This window comes from Dreissena polymorpha, chromosome 4 (genome assembly GCF_020536995.1).
Source record: "Dreissena polymorpha isolate Duluth1 chromosome 4, UMN_Dpol_1.0, whole genome shotgun sequence".
Taxonomy (NCBI): domain Eukaryota; kingdom Metazoa; phylum Mollusca; class Bivalvia; order Myida; family Dreissenidae; genus Dreissena; species Dreissena polymorpha.
The window spans coordinates 102,611,911-102,628,035 of NC_068358.1; the positions used below are offsets into that span (position 1 = coordinate 102,611,911).

The 16,125-nt window shown below is 35.6% G+C and overlaps 1 protein-coding gene across 2 annotated transcripts; it reads right to left on the reverse strand.

Moving 5' to 3' along the window:
* Positions 1 to 611: 611 nt before the first annotated feature.
* LOC127877802 (uncharacterized) lies at positions 612 to 15,438 on the reverse strand. 2 transcript variants are annotated; one of them, XM_052424053.1, is made up of 5 exons: positions 15,263 to 15,438; positions 14,334 to 14,440; positions 10,603 to 10,810; positions 3,356 to 5,437; positions 612 to 1,236 (listed from the first exon to the last, which is right to left on the reverse strand). In XM_052424053.1, exons 3-5 carry the CDS (start codon positions 10,774 to 10,776, stop codon positions 1,114 to 1,116), a joined length of 2,379 nt encoding a protein of 792 aa, XP_052280013.1. In that variant the 5' UTR covers positions 10,777 to 10,810; positions 14,334 to 14,440; positions 15,263 to 15,438; the 3' UTR covers positions 612 to 1,113. The 2 variants fall into 2 exon arrangements, with proteins under 2 accessions (XP_052280013.1, XP_052280014.1); XM_052424054.1 differs by lacking the exons at positions 14,334 to 14,440; positions 15,263 to 15,438 and having other exon boundaries at positions 10,603 to 10,902.
* Positions 15,439 to 16,125: the final 687 nt, after the last annotated feature.

A 16,125-nucleotide genomic window follows, 5' to 3' on the forward strand; every position in this document is an offset into this window, starting at 1 on the left:
TAAAAAGGTAGTGCTTCATGAATGCTCTGAGCTTTTATGAGGACATACGTACAACTCATAGTTCTTCTTGATGAAACGAAATTCCATGTAAAAAATATGTCTCACGTATGTCTATAAAATCGAGTTCAATCAACCTAATACATCGTAACAAACACAATACCTGTCATCATCGATATCAATAAATGATCATTTGTGGAGAAATACTCAAAGCAAAAATTTGACACACAAACCGTTCAAAACCGAAAGCCGGAGTTTTCACTTGACGATTGGTTCTATCTTACAGTTTATGTCGCTAATTTTACCGATTAAAGTACCGCCTGGATTCCGGGCGGCACCCTTCTATGAAAAAACCCGTAACCAGTTGCAAATCCCAGCGACCCGGATGGTCAATAGCTAGGAGTTGGATTATTGCAATTATTTATAAAAGATACCCACAATGAAGGCGTGCCCCATGTCAACGGTTCCAAGGTCAAGGTAAAACTTGGACGTCAAAGGTCAAAGTAATACTGATATTTTTTGTAGGTATTGCAACTTAATCATTCATCGGACTATTTTTATAAACTTGTCTCACATGTTCAGCATATGTCGAGAGAACTTAAACAAAAGATTGATTTAACGTAAAGTATCGAATTTATTGAACAAATCACTTTAAATTAAACATACACTTAAGCAAATAATCAGTGCAAATTAATCACCATCATGTGTTTGGTGCACACAGAAATTGTGCTTTCCCAAAAAATATTCTTAAAGACTATTTACATTCTAGATCATGCACGTGTTCACATACTGATTACAACTAAAACAAAAGGTTACACTTAAAAGCGATTTGATGAAATTACTAACATATTGCAACAACAATTGAACAAAATTAAACAAGTAATAAAAGCAGATTTCACCATTTCACAATTAGCAGAGAAAGTAGATAAGCTTTCTATAAAACCGTATAGATTGCGTTTAATTGCTCCCGTTCGTTTGCATTTGTCGTTTTCATTACCACGGTACTACCGTAACACACTTAAACGTTTTTATTAGTACAAAAACTCACCAAGTTGATCACAGATAATTATAGTTATTTGAGTTGTTACTCGGCAAGAAAAAGATTGATCCGATTGATTAGAACCAGCTATCCTCTCTGGCTGATGCGGTCAACTTCCGGTACTCGCCTCCGCCAGTCACCCGCCGCTCCCGCTGTAGATCCACGTAGATCTGTTCTACTCGCGATGATCTGGGGGTCCGCTGCAGAGAAAAGCCATTCTACTTGTAATAATATGAGCCTTGTTCTGAGAAAACTGGGCTTGATGCATGTGCGAAAAGTGTCGTCCCAGATTAGCCTGTGTAGTCCGCACAGGCTAATCAGGGACGACACTTTCCGCCTAAACTTGATTTTCGGTAAGGATGGACTTCCTTGAAACTAAAAATACCATAAAAGCGGAAAGTGACGTCCCTGATTAGCCTGTGCGGACGACACTTTAAGCACATGCATTATGCCCAGTTTTCTCAGAACACGACTCATATGGTATAACCGATTCCATAGAGTATTTAGTACTAGCTTGATGGTTTATTGATAACATGTATGTCAGTTACACTTTTTGGCCACGGATTTGTTTTAATGAATTTAAATTACTGACTAACCGAGCGACGGACGCGCGGACAGAAAGACCTACAAATGGGTTGATTCGTTAATTAAATAATTTAATAATTAAGTATTGATCGCTTTCGTGACTGATTTAATAACTCATTCATTTGTTTGAAAATATGTGCATGTATATCAACACATGTGTTATGACGTAATGTCTCGGCATGAACTTGGTCGAGTTAGGGGAGAGATTGTGTCGTAGCTCGCTTAGCTCATTGGTAAGAGCATTTGCCCTCGCCCTAAGAGCGAGGTGTCCCTGGTTCGAGTCCTGGACTGGTCGCAAAATTTCTCGCCTTGTGACATTAATTATCATATTCTGAGCTGATGTATGTAGCAGCTTAAGTAACGTATAGACTTTCCGTGATACACTTCGGTTAGTATTGATTTCAATAGTTTCTTTTCACCAGTGTTAATTTATTGAGTTCTGACATTGGGTGTTTCACTGACAATGGAGCCATTCGTTACAGTGGATCAATGGTATATTAAATTATGTAGATTTATACATCAAATCGATTGTTCCGTGGAGGCGTCTTTAATGGGACTGTTCACACATTGGCTCCAATTAAAATTTAAAAAAGATTTTCCATATACTATAACATGATAATATTAATGTTATATATACGAGCAACTTTAAACCTTTAGAAAAACATATGAAAATAGGGTTGGGTTTAAGGATAATGTTCAATAAAATAGGTCAAATTAGCATGTGTTTCTAGCGTCTTGCATCCTTAAAGGGACCTTTTCACAGATATTGATAAATGTAAACATGACATCGTTAAAAGCTCCAGTAAAAAAAAAAAACAAGAATAAAATTAAAGAAAAAAAAAACTCAACTGGGCTCGAACCACTGACCCCTGGAGTAAAAGTCTAACGATTAGACCACTCGGTCATCCGTTCTGATACAATACGTGATTTGTATACTGTAGACCACTCGGTCATCCGTTCTGATACAATAAGTGATTTGTATACTGTAGACCACTCGGTCATCCGTTCTGATACAATTAGTGATTTGTATACTGTAGACCACTCGGTCATCCGTTCTGATACAATCAGTGATTTGTATACTGTATATTGTAATCCTCGTACTTTCACAAAATATAACGACATTAACAAAACTCTCCAAGTTATTCAATCGTTTCGCGTTGCAACACTTTATAATTTTCAGGTTTTTAAATCGTCGAAAGATGCAAATCGTGGATACTTAAGAGCATGGTTAATGTTCGGTATTACTGTTTACTCACAAATATATTAACTACAACGAAAATTTGTGAATCTGAAAAAAACGCATAATACGAAAATCGTTTCAACGATTCCTTTTTAAATCGGCAGTTTCAAATGTATTCATTACGCAGAATTTTCTTCAACATGCATTTATAATGGTTACAGTTTACGAACTTTCAATGTAACATTATAAGATTTGGAAGTCACATTTGCGTGAAAGTTATCGTTTGATATAGATTGCTACCATGCATCGACATATGAAGTTATGTGTTTTTTCGCAAAGAGCATTTAAATATATAAACAATGATTGAACCTGGTCGCTAAAAAAAGCCAGGATCATGATGAAGATTGAAAATCTAAATGTTTTCATTTCGACTATCGACCTTCAAGACACCGTTAAAATCGTATTAGTATTCATCAGAGTCCCAAATAAAACATATAATTGTGTGAAAAAAAACATAATCATCCGATTGAAGATCGCTGCTTGTATGTACTTACATCCGGCACCTCTCTGAACTCTGGCACATGAGAGGTACTCTTCACTCCCTTGATAGCCTCCTTAAGGGGCAATCTTCCCACGTGGTAACCCACGAGCGACGTCCTATCGTTCCCTTTTTCCATCGAGACCCCTAATCGACCGTTTGCATGCGACTCGCTATGGAAATCCTTTCTTAGATCGAGCTGCGTCCAAAGCACGAAGTCCGGGCGCCTGTACCTGTTATCCGTAGCTCTCTCTTTCAAAAGTTTGAAGGACTCCATCGTCTCGTGAGAGGACGTGCTACTTCTAGAGGAAGTGAGCTCAGTTTTGCTTCTGTTCAATAAGTATATTGTTTCCAAATCCGGTAGCGGTACTGGTTTCGTTTTTGGCGGCAGCGGTGTCATGTCGTATTTTCTTGCCCTTGTAAGTTTTCTTTTCCGTTTTGGTGACCGTTTGGCCATAGTTTGTGTTTTAACGTCTTCTTTTACAATTTGCTCGTTTTGAGTACTCACTGCTGTACTTATCTGCTTGTGTCGGCGTTTAGAATTAACTGTATGTAACTCCTTAGTTTCCTCATAAAATCCCAGCAAATCTATTGAAATACATTTCTTCTTGTCTGGAGTTTTTATGCGACCCGTATTTTGTGTAACATAATTATTCATTAAATGTTTAGTTTTATGTTCCACACGATTAGTGTTTCTATCACGTACAGAGTCATACGGGCGTCTGTTAGATTTAGTCGTTGTGTTTGGTTTGGTAACATTCACTCTCCTTGTGTTTGTTTCTGTATTAGTAGACAAAAACCGCTTACCTTCATGACCGGTGTTTGAAAGCGTTCTTTTGTTTACTTTTCTACTTGCGACGAACTCAATATCATTGTTAGTCTGGCTGTGTCGCCCGTCAGAATGTGACAACGTATTGAAAGATTCGTGAGAGGTTTCTGCAATTGCATCAAGTGTGGGCTTAAGCATCAACACAGGTTTACTGTTGCGATATTCTGATGTCGATATATACACCTTGGGGTCGTTAAGTTGCTTAAATTCAAAATCTTCGTCATCGCTATAACTATCATTAGTATTATCTGCACCATCATCGACTTCGTGTTCATCATCTTCTACTACAATGCACGTTGTATGATCTTGCATTTCGCGTACATGTTTTTCGTAGTCTTCTTTAGCACTGCGGTCACTTTTATCCGAGGAATCCGAGGAATCAGAAAAACGCCTCTCGTCGTATCCGACGACAGAGATATCATCACCACTTTCCTCACTATCAGATGACGAGGTCAGAATCTCTACAGTTGCCATTTTGTTAATGCCCTCACTTGTATCGAAAACAGTTTTGTAACAATCGACGTGATTTTCGTTTAATGTGTCACTTTCTTCATTGATTAGGCCACCGTGCCGACTTGACATACTTATCGACTCCATCTTGTCGTCCGCTAGTCTGAGTATAGAATTCAGAACTAGCTTTTCAATTTCATATTTCTTTTCATCGACATCTCTCTGCAATATGGCGCAGATTTTTTCATGCGTACCAGCTGGTAAGCTTTTCGATCTGCGTCTTTTTGTTCCTTGATTTATTTCGTCTTTGTGTTCATTAAAATTGTTGACAGAGTGAGGTCGTATAGTTACCTCATTCGTTTCCGAATAAATGTATTTTCGACCTCTTTTAGATAGTTTCTTAGGTTGTTTTTCATGGGCTTGATCAGAATCGTCGGATTTGTTGGCTTCATCCGGATATTGTTTCTCATTTAGAGTTAGGTCTAGAATACCCACCACAACATCATTCTCTACACATTGTTCATCATCTTGAGACAATTTCTCGATGGATATTGACTTTCTACGTGCCAGAGAAATCCTGTCTGCTAGAGAAATGTTTGAAGCCTTCCGTCGACGTTTAAGTTTCCGTCGCGCCTCCTTTACGTCAACAGTCGCTTCGATAACGTCACGAGTTGATTTTCGCGCTTTTTGAAAGGTGTCTAGAAGATCTAGACTTGCTTGTTTTTCATCTTCTACGGATGACAGGAAGTCCCCCACGAGATAGTAAAGGCGGCTCTTTACAAAATGCTTTTGGACTATATTCCTGAACAGTGTTTTCGACTAAAAAAGAAATTAATCAGTATTAATTTTGGTATTATCAATATTGTTGTTGTCCATGTTGATTGTGATGAATGTAGAGATGATAATTATAGAGGTGGTGATAATGATGATGATGATGATGATGATGATGATGATGGTGGTGGTGGTGGTGGTGATGATGATGATGATGATGATGATGATGATGATGATGATGATGATGATGATGATGATGATGATGATGATGATGATGATGTTTATGATGATGATGATGATGATGATGATGATGATGATGATGATGATGATGATGATGATGATGATGATGATGATAATGATGATGATGATGCGCTCACAATGCCATATATAAAAATTGCCTGCAACTGATGCGTAAAGTTCAACACGAAAGTTTGTGCTTAAATTCTCTGATACCGGTATATTTGTATTTTATCTGTATCCAAACTTCTTACCCGCATTGAAATGCTTTTCTTTTCAATGTTAAAACAACCTTTTAGAGAAGAAATATTTGCTATCTACTACGCGAAAGGAAATCAACAATGAATTCGTCAAAAGGTGTGTGTGTTGACAGCTGCCAGCTTCGATCGTTTAAAGGTGACGTTTTATGCTAAATATTGAATGATCGCGTCTTGTCTTTAAAAGCTTTAACATAGAAATTCAATGTCGGAATCTTGATAACCATATTGATATTGTTGATCTTTTGACATAACAACCAGCTAAGCGACTTACGTATTTATTGGCGATAATGGTACAAACTCTCAAACAAATTGCAATTTATTTCCTATAAACATGATACAAATAATTTACGATTGTTTTTATATTATTGATAAAACTAGAACTATCTGTGTTTATACTTCTTTCGTCTTTATTGAGCCCCTGACAAAACCAATATTCCGTTTTAATTTCCGCAACAGCTATTTATGGTTGTCTCTTGAGTGGATTTTTCATTTATCATTTATCAAACAAAGCATATAATATGCATGTCTCGTTAGTGAAAACAGTACTTGTTATTAATGTGTAATTTAACAAGCCAACCGAGGATGTCGTAGATTATTAACCCATTTATGCCTATTGGACTCTCCCATCCTTCTAAATTTGATCAATTTATTTCCAAAATTAGGGATGTCTAGTATATTTATTTCTATATTTAGAACATTTCTTACAGACATTCCTTTAAGCAAACATCGCAGACCCTGATGAGACGCCGCATCGTGCGGCGTCTCATCTGGGTCTACGCTGTTTGCCAATGCCTTTTTTCTAGACGTTAGGCAAAAATGCGTTAAACTATTTGAACTCGTCCTGTACATCAGGCCTACAAAGGTTTATTGAAGACTTAACAATATACATGTTTCTAATAAAATATATAAAGAAGAATACCTAAATGACTGACTAAACGTTACACGTGTACAACAAATAAACCTTATTTTGTGTTCATAATCAGACAGAAGCATTGCTAAAATATAATTGAAATGTACATTATATAATTCTATATCAGAACTTATTTTTTCATATTTTAATGTAAATGGTATATGTAATAACGATATGTCGTTGGACTCATAAATGGAATAAACATTCAAAATATTTGACCTTAAAATAACCCTTTCCCCATATGAAGCGAAGTAAAAATAACTAAGTGCAAACAGAATAAATCCACAACAGCCTACGAGTAACCCGTAGTCTGTTCAGGTTGTATGCTGTTTGCTACTCATCAGTATCTAAGGGTTTGAAATGCAGCGTTTAATACTGTTATCTAGTAAGAAAGGTCTTTAATTAGATTAAACTTTCTAAGGAACCACAGATGCGTCAACATACGTATCTAAGTGGTAAAGGGATAACATTACGCAACTTTTGTTACCTTCATTTCACGCTATTGTACCATGAATTCGGTTCACGTTATTGTACCATGAATTCGTTTCAGGTAATTTACCATGCTATCCATATGGCCGTAAACATTGGGGAGCACACACGTCATTCTTTAAGTACATTTACGGGTTTTAACCAACACTATTTACCACTATTATTTGCCGAAAATGGACAAAACCCCTTTTATTTGTTATTTCAGTGACGAAATATAGTTTTATTTTCATGGACTATATGCAACTCCCTGATCGTACATTTTAAATTAAATGATGCAGTAACATCGAAAGGACGTGACAACGACTAGTATAGATTCCGATTGTGTTGATCTCGCTTGTCTCAGCGGCATTTCTGTGTTTACCGATACAATCTTACGCACGACGTGATGATAAGACAAATTGAAACGCTGTACTTTCCTTTCTGTATAAAAACAAGTAACATTTTTCTGTATTGTATTTCATGTAAAACTATACTTAAAGATTAACTAATGTGTTTAATAACCTCCCAAATGCATCTACGACGTTCCTAAGTGAAAATGTCTACCAGGGAAACATGCCCCCCCCCCCCCAGATTCCTTTAGGCATAATGAGATTACTAAAACAAATTCTTAACACATCCCTGGTCCTGACTACTTCTCTATCAATCGAAAATTCGCACATTGATGTTGCAGATCAATATGAAAATTACGCCCCTTAATGGCCAGGTAATGTTTGCAACTCTGTTAGCCATGCAAATTGGTTATTAATATCCAATGATGCTTTCAAACGACAGTTACGTACATGTCAATCAATAATTCATACATCAGTTGTTGTTTTTTAATGACAACGTGGAGTTTGTGAACAAGCTTGAACCTCTAAAATTGCAGCCTACTTAACCCATTTATGCCTTGTGGATTCTCCCATCATTCTAACCTGGATCAATTTATTTTCAAAATTAGGGATGTATAGAATATTTAATTCTATTTTTAGAATATTTCTTACACAAATTCCTGTAAGCAAACAGTGCAGACCCTGATGAGACGCCGCATCCTGCGGCGTCTCATCTGGGTCTACGCTGTTTGCCAAGGCCGTTTTTCTAGACGCTAGGCATAAATGGGGTAAACTCTCTGGATAAAAGCAGATATCAGTAAAATATTGTTAGGGAACGCTTTAAACAAAATCATGTGAATATTATGTTTTCAATCTAAATCTGAAAGCCTCTTACAAGGAATGATGAGTTATTTGTCCTGAATAATTTATATTCAATGTATGTGTTTGCCATACATTATTATTGTTGTTTCTGCTATTCAAATTTATGTTTTGATTGTGACGTTGCGCTTCATACTTTAATACAAGGGTGAACATGATGATAATCATTATCATGACTTTGTTATTGTGTTATGATAGTACATGAACATGTTCTCATAAGCACTGTCATTATAATTTGAAAGAAGTTTTAAGTCAGCACAGGCAAATCAGGGACGACACTTTCCGCTTTTACGATATTTTTCGTTTCAATAAAGTTTCTTCTTAGCAAAAATCAAGTTTTTGCAGAAAGTATCGTCCCTAATTAGCCTGTGCGGACTGCACAGGCTAATCTGGGAAGAAACTTTACGCACATGCACTAAACCACCATTTCACAGAGCACGGCTCATATATATTTAAATAAAACTGACGAATTATTCACCTCACAACAACAGTATTTTAATTTATTTACCTGTTAATATAATATCCACAGAATAACACGCGATTTTTCATATTGTTGGTCGATAGACCATGCGTATTCGACAAGTTGCAATAAATTGCAAACACTAATATTTCCGTGAACACAAAGGTCGAGAGTCAGAAATCAAATGTAAAGAGTAAGGACATCTGCGAATTGCTGGGTTATCGTTCAGTCTCTGGACGGGAAATTAATATTTTTATTAAAAAAAATACTTATTAACATAGTTCAGTATATTCTGGCCACAGATAGACTTAATTTCAGCTTCATGGGGTTGTTAAATAAGGTGCGAAAAACGAAAGTTTCTACAACATTTTATCGACCAACACCATTTCACAAGACCTCTAGCTATAAACCTCTACTACTCGAATCACTTCACCAGTCAGTCATTCAAAATTTAATATAATGAGTCGCTAAATTTACTTTGTGTCAGTGCTGGAACTTGTATCAGCAATGTCAACGAAGACAGCACCAATGTTAACTTTTTCTCAGCGTGTGATGTTCAAAGTCTGTACAATTTCTTCATGTTCAGCTCGTGTTACCTTATACCGGTAACCAAAAAGTAGATGTTTCTGTGTCAGCAAACGCTTTACGTTAATCCTCTCGTTTTGATACAATTTTCTTTTTTTATTGAATTAACAGATAATAATAAACCTTTTGAAGATTTCCAATTCACCACTTGGAAAAAAATGACCCTATAAGTTTCATGTTTCTTAAAAGTAGTTCTGGCAAACTTTTTTTCGCAATCGCATCGTCACATATTTCCCAATACATCAACAGTTAATATAGCCAAAAGAGTCGGATACATTAGATAATTGTTTAAAGTTTTTTCCGCTAACAAATTCATACCTCACAATCGCAATAAATTATCACTGAACAACTCACATTTCATTTATAGCTGCCTTCGGATACTTCATACTTGACGCTTTTTTCACGCAGTTCAAACATTGGTTTTCGAGTCGTTTGTCTGGTCTTTATTACGTTATTAGCTTCGTCAAATATTTGATGTTTTGTTTGTGTTTGTTTGGTGGGCTTGTATTTCTAATCAATAAGAATTATCGAGATATCTTGAAACGACCCGCGTCATGCAAAAATGGGTCTAATGCCTGATGCAACCAGCTCCAGACCTTGCTGTGCATTCGGACAGGCTTTTCCGGCGCTACCATTTATGCAAATGAGACCAGGAAACTTTGCGCGATTTTATAGCGGACTGCATTGTTCCTTAGCAGAGTGCGCGATTGTGTGAAGACTGGTTTAAAGCTACGTTAGCCGCATATGGCATGAGACACATTTTTGCATAATATAGCCCCAATGTTGTTAGTTGCTTAAAGAGGAACGTGTGAATATGTCCTTAATACATTCGATTGTTACATGTTAGTTTATAATAAACAATAGAGATTTTTGCGATATCGATGTTGCAGTGCAGCACCCACCACCTCTTCAATTCTTTCTTCAAACACCGCACTCTCTAGCATACATTATTGCGAGGTGCATATTATAAGACTAAACTATTAAATTTACTGTACGATAACAAACTGGATTGAGTGTTCATTTCTCTTTGCCTTAACACTTGACATGTAACCAATTTAAAGTAAAAATAATAAGGAATTTCATACCTGGGACGACGTTGAAGGTACATTCCTGTTAGGATTGGTATGCGGTAAGTCGTCATGGCCATCTTCACAAGGCAAACTGTCAACGATACTATCAGCATTGGTCTGTGATTTGCTCACAACCTCATCACGTGTATTCATACCAGTCTCCGAATTCATCACCTCTTCCTCGTGCATTCTCGAGCCTGTTCTTTATGTATCCGAATGGTCACTGAAACGTGTTCGAGCATTTGTCTTTAAAGAATCAAAGTGTTACTTGTTGTGCGTTGACGGAACTGTCTCTGGTGTAATCAAAGAATAACTGTTATGACAACTCTTCATGGTTTCTCATGCTTTATGCGTATTCAAATATTTAAATGTAAATGCGTTATTTCTGGCTTTTGCTCTATACCTGGCCTACTTTATTACCCATTGTGTGTATTGTGTTTTTCAGTGTTGTTACAGCCTCCACGCACCGAATTAGATCCGGATCAAAGACAATAAACACAATTAAAAGATGGTGATGTATATACTTACCGTATACATTCTCCGCATTGATTACAAATAAATACAGAACATTTTGATTTGTGTTTGGTTGTTGGCGTTTAACTACAATACAGGTGTAAAAATAGCTTGTGCTTCGTTTTATTAGCTATCGATCTTTTTAATCATTGATATCTTTTACAAGTTTTACGATACATGTTTCAAACAATTGTAACAGGTAAAGAGAAATTAGAAATCATGACTATTAGTTTCATCCAACGTAGGGAAATTGTTTTCAAAAATTGAATTTTGGATGAACATTAAAGCAGTTAGCCCGATTTGTAAAAAAATAAAAAATAAAAATTGGCATTCTTTAAGTGTGCAGTTGAATTTCACTGGCAATAACTTGTTACTCAAAAGGATTATCACTCTAAAGAGCTAATACCAATTAAATTCATCAAAGATATTACCGAAAAAATAATTATGATTGTCCATTGCGTTCGTCTAAACTCTTTAATTGCTACAAATTGAAATATTGTTTTTCACAAGTCTCATGCGGCAGCCATTTGTAAACATTTATCTATAGCTAAATGTATGGATGAATTTCATTAGTTGAATGTATCTTCTTCAGCCAATCAAATAGCGCAGTTTATTACTTACAGTCAATGAACCGTGCACTTTAGCTGACGAAGGTTAGATCGTCTGTACACATGCCTGGGGGCTAATCACACAAATCGACAGCTGTTTATGGCTTAATTAGGGACATATGACAGGAAATACACAAGTGGATTGAAACTGTAAGGGGCTCATTTTTATTTAAAATCGTGTCTAGCCAGCCAGCTTGGGGGGGGGGGGGGGCTTTAGCCCCCTAGCCCCCCACCTAAATACGCCTCTGAATTCACTTTTATTTTTGCGCGATTTCCAGAAAATCCAGAAAGCACGTGTTTCGAATGACTGAGTATGACGCAATAAAACATTGCTTTGTATCATATTGCATTCAATCTAATTTAAACTCAATTGTCCATTGGTTGTAACAATTAAATCTGAACTTTGCCCTATGAAACCTCTGTCCCATAATGCACTGTTAATTTTACACTTCCGAAAATTATTGTACTTAAAGTGATCAAATATTTACGATGCAAAACTCTTGAAACTTTATTGAACTGACCAAATAATTTGCTAACACTAATTTTAACCATTAATCTTCGCACCTTCTCTAAAGATAAAGGTAAGATTGTTATTAGTGTGGCCATGATAATAAATCAATAGGACCAATTTGCAACTGGCTAATCCGCAAATCATAATAATGATACACTAATGGGGGCAAATTACTGATCACCTGATAACAAAAGACTAGTATATTGACATGTGACAAACAGGCCCCACCTCCTGCAAGTGACTCTCAAGTGTCCTCCCTCTTTCCCCACTACGATTTTTCGCAAACGCGATATATTTCGGACAAACAAATCGGATATTGACTGAAGCAAAGTCAGGAACTGGCGAATTTAAGTGCTGACGAAAACGTCATTTTTGTAAAAATGACGAAATTTCGTGCTGGCGAAAATAAATGATTTCACAGTATTTTATTTCTTATTTACATTTATGACATTCCATACTTCGTTAGAAACTCAACAATTGATCGTTACGCTGACAATTCGACATTACACGTATCGGATTATAACATTCAAAATACATGTATACAATTAAATTTGCAAAACGATTTGGACAGTATAGCAACATGGTGTTCTTTTAATAACATGTCAATTCATCCAAACAAAACTAAATGTATGATTTTTTCAAAAGCTCGTAGTTCTATCGACAATCTTAGACGTAATATTAATGGCATTATCCTTGAACTAATCGATTTAATTTACTTGGAGTTACGATTGATGAGCATCTTACATGACAATCGCACATAAACAGTGTATGTCGTAAACTTAGCTTTAAACTGGCCTTATTAAATCGAATTAACTCTTTTATTAACTAGGAAACAAAGAAACTATTTTACAATTCATAGATATTAACCACTATGGATTATTGTTGCGCATTATGGTGTTCAGCAACAAAGTCACACTTACGTAAAATACATTCGATGCAAAAACGAGCTGCTAAAATAGTACAGAATAAACCATATTCAACTCCTTCAGCTCCCTTATTCAAAGAACTTGGTTGGTTATCTATTGTTCATAAGTTTGTAATAGGCGCAATGCCCTCTTATTTGACTAATGTTATTCATATCTCAAAAAACTATGTGTACGCTCTTAGATCCATCACCCACAATGATATATCATCTATTCCGTTTAAAACAAATTATGGAAAACGAACGTTTTTGTTTCGTGCACGAGCAGTTTTGAATTTAATTCCAATAAGCATCCGACAAGTGTCTTCGAATACTATATTCAAAATAAATTTTAAAGAATACCTACAAACAAATCATTGATATGCATGTATGCTCATTTTTTTATGTTAATACTTTGTTGTGATGTGTCTGATGTGATTTATTTTGAAAGATTGACTTTTGAAAGATTGATTTTGTATTTTTGTATCATATAATTATTGCATATTTTGTATTATCATAATCATCATCATCATCGTCATCATCATCATCGTCGTTCTTTTTTCCCCTTGTATGTTCGTATGCATGTTTCAAAATATATACTTGTGTTATGTTACTGAGGACCACATTGTAAAAAAGAAATTATTCTTTATGTGAATTCTTCATGAAATAAAGTTATTATATTACTTGGTTATCTGGTTAACTCACTCGACTCCTATAAATTCGTCATTTTCTGACGTCCAGAAGAAATTACAAGTGACAATCAATTAAACCGAATTGCTGTATACAAAACATGTAATAATCAACATAAACATCTTTTGTCTTTGTATGCTATTTAAATAAAATAAATTGAACTTTTGTAAGAGATTTATGAGTTAGATGCAGGAATATCGATATGAATCTTGTACATTAATCCTTTAAGCTGCATAACACAAGTAAAACTTAGTCAACGTGATGTGTCAAGTTTTGCTTCTAACGATTTTAGTAACGCGAAATATCATAATACATATATCCAATATTGTAATACATCACATCAAACTCTAGTGCAATAATTCTAACATATAGCATCTATAGCAACGTGTTTGATTTACGGTCAAAGTATTTAAAGCTATAAGAGTGTAATTATTTATGATGAAATACTATCCTAGTTATAACATGAAATTATTTTCAACATGTACACTGGCAAAACAATAACTGCCTCTGTTGTTTAACTCACCGCATTCTTGCGCAGAACTACGGAGTAAAACCCAATATAGCCGGATATAGCTTACAACACCATCAGGCTATCTCAGCCAACTTAGCCGACCAGTGAGATTCAATGTCCTGTAGGAAAAAAGATATGGAGAAATCACTCATGATGTTTTTAATCCAGGCATTATTGACAGCTTCCCATAAAACGTGTTGCTAAAGAGTTCTCCCCAAGACCCGTGGCGATTCGGGCTTATAACGGAAGTGCTTCGAATATACAGAGAGTAGAACGGAGATTGGGTATAATGAATATTTTTTATATTAACATAGGTCGCACTATCTTTTGGTCAAATTGTAACGGCTATTTGAAACAGAGTAGCGTTGCCGATGCAATCTAGAAAACATAGTTAAGGGATTAAGTAAACATTTTAACCAAATAACTGAATATATAAATTGATCGTTATTATGTTTGCCGACATTTGTTAAACAAAAGTAGTTTATCATCAATGCCATGAAATTTAAAAGAGGAATAATAAAAGAACAGGAACAGTTCACAAGCAAAAGTGTCTTATATCGGTTATTCTATTTGAACAAAAGCATCTACCTTAATTTCTAAAAGTTCATAAATAAATCCATATTGCCGTCCCAGTTATTCAATATCGACCATACGGCAGATACAAACATCAAAGTGTCATATAGAGTTCCAGAAATCCAATACATAGAATAATATTATTATGAATTGTCTGAAAATACTGAGATTGGTTAGATATGCTTTATCCGGTAACGAAACAGCTGAAAAGAATGCTGAAATATGAACGCTATTTTGGCTAAATGTTTCAATATTAAAGCACACGTGCATGTAGCGTATTCTAATAATGCAACAATTTATTCTGGTTCATTAATGTAATTTAACTAAACAGAAAGCGGAAACATCCAGAAATGTATGAAACCTATTACCTTTCAAACACAATGGTCCTGTTCGGACCTAAATGCCGATAGTTGTTTCAGATAGTCCTGATCGTGACGCCTCTCCTATCCGCTTTGGAGCAAATATTGGAATATATGAGCTTTTGTTGACGTCAATATCATTTCCAATCCAAGGTTACAGTTGATGAAACACATTAACACGATAGAATGACATCCATTTTCAATTATTAAGAATTAATTCAACATCACAGTGTAGTGCGCATGCTTGTACCGCAAGAGCGCAATCCATTAGCATCATAAAGCTAGGGAGAATAAATTGAAAAATGTTTCATTTACTATTCAAAGATAACATGTTCAGCTATTGCGCTGCTTGTCATAAATATCGACCATTATGGATACGAATACAGAACAAGAAAGTTGAGCGATGGGATGGAACATATAAAAATCACATGCTGTGTACAATTCTTATTGTGCACTTGAAGAGCATCCATACTAAAGTCTGCGTTAGATTGCATTCATTATACTCACCACTTGCTGATAAAAGTTTATTTTGAAGCGATTTATTGAGAGCTGCGATGTCAAGTGCTTGCTAGTCGAATATTATTTTAACGGATAATATCTGTTCAATATGTATTTTGAATATAAGGCGCTTTGTTTCCTCTTAGCGTTCAAACAATTCAAGCCAAAAAGCCTAAACCAATCACTATTAATGTAAATTCCACAATTTTCTCTGGAGAGGTACACGGAAAGATTTCATCCTCGCTCTGGGATAACTGGGCTTAATGCATGTGTATAAAGCATGATCATGACACATTCCGCTTTTTTCGTTTCAACGAAGTCTGTTCTTAGCAAAATCCAGTTCATACGGAAAGTGTTGTCACAGATTAGCATGA

Excerpts from the sequence above, each read along its gene's own strand:
- LOC127877802 (XM_052424053.1), bottom strand. The coding sequence starts at position 10,776 with ATGCACGAGGAAGAGGTGATGAATTCGGAGACTGGTATGAATACACGT. Across the intron at positions 5,438-10,602 it reads TACCTTCAACGTCGTCCCAG|TCGAAAACACTGTTCAGGAA; the intron begins GTATGAAATTCC and ends TTTCTTTTTTAG. Across the intron at positions 1,237-3,355 it reads AGTTCAGAGAGGTGCCGGAT|CGGACCCCCAGATCATCGCG; the intron begins GTAAGTACATAC and ends TTTTCTCTGCAG.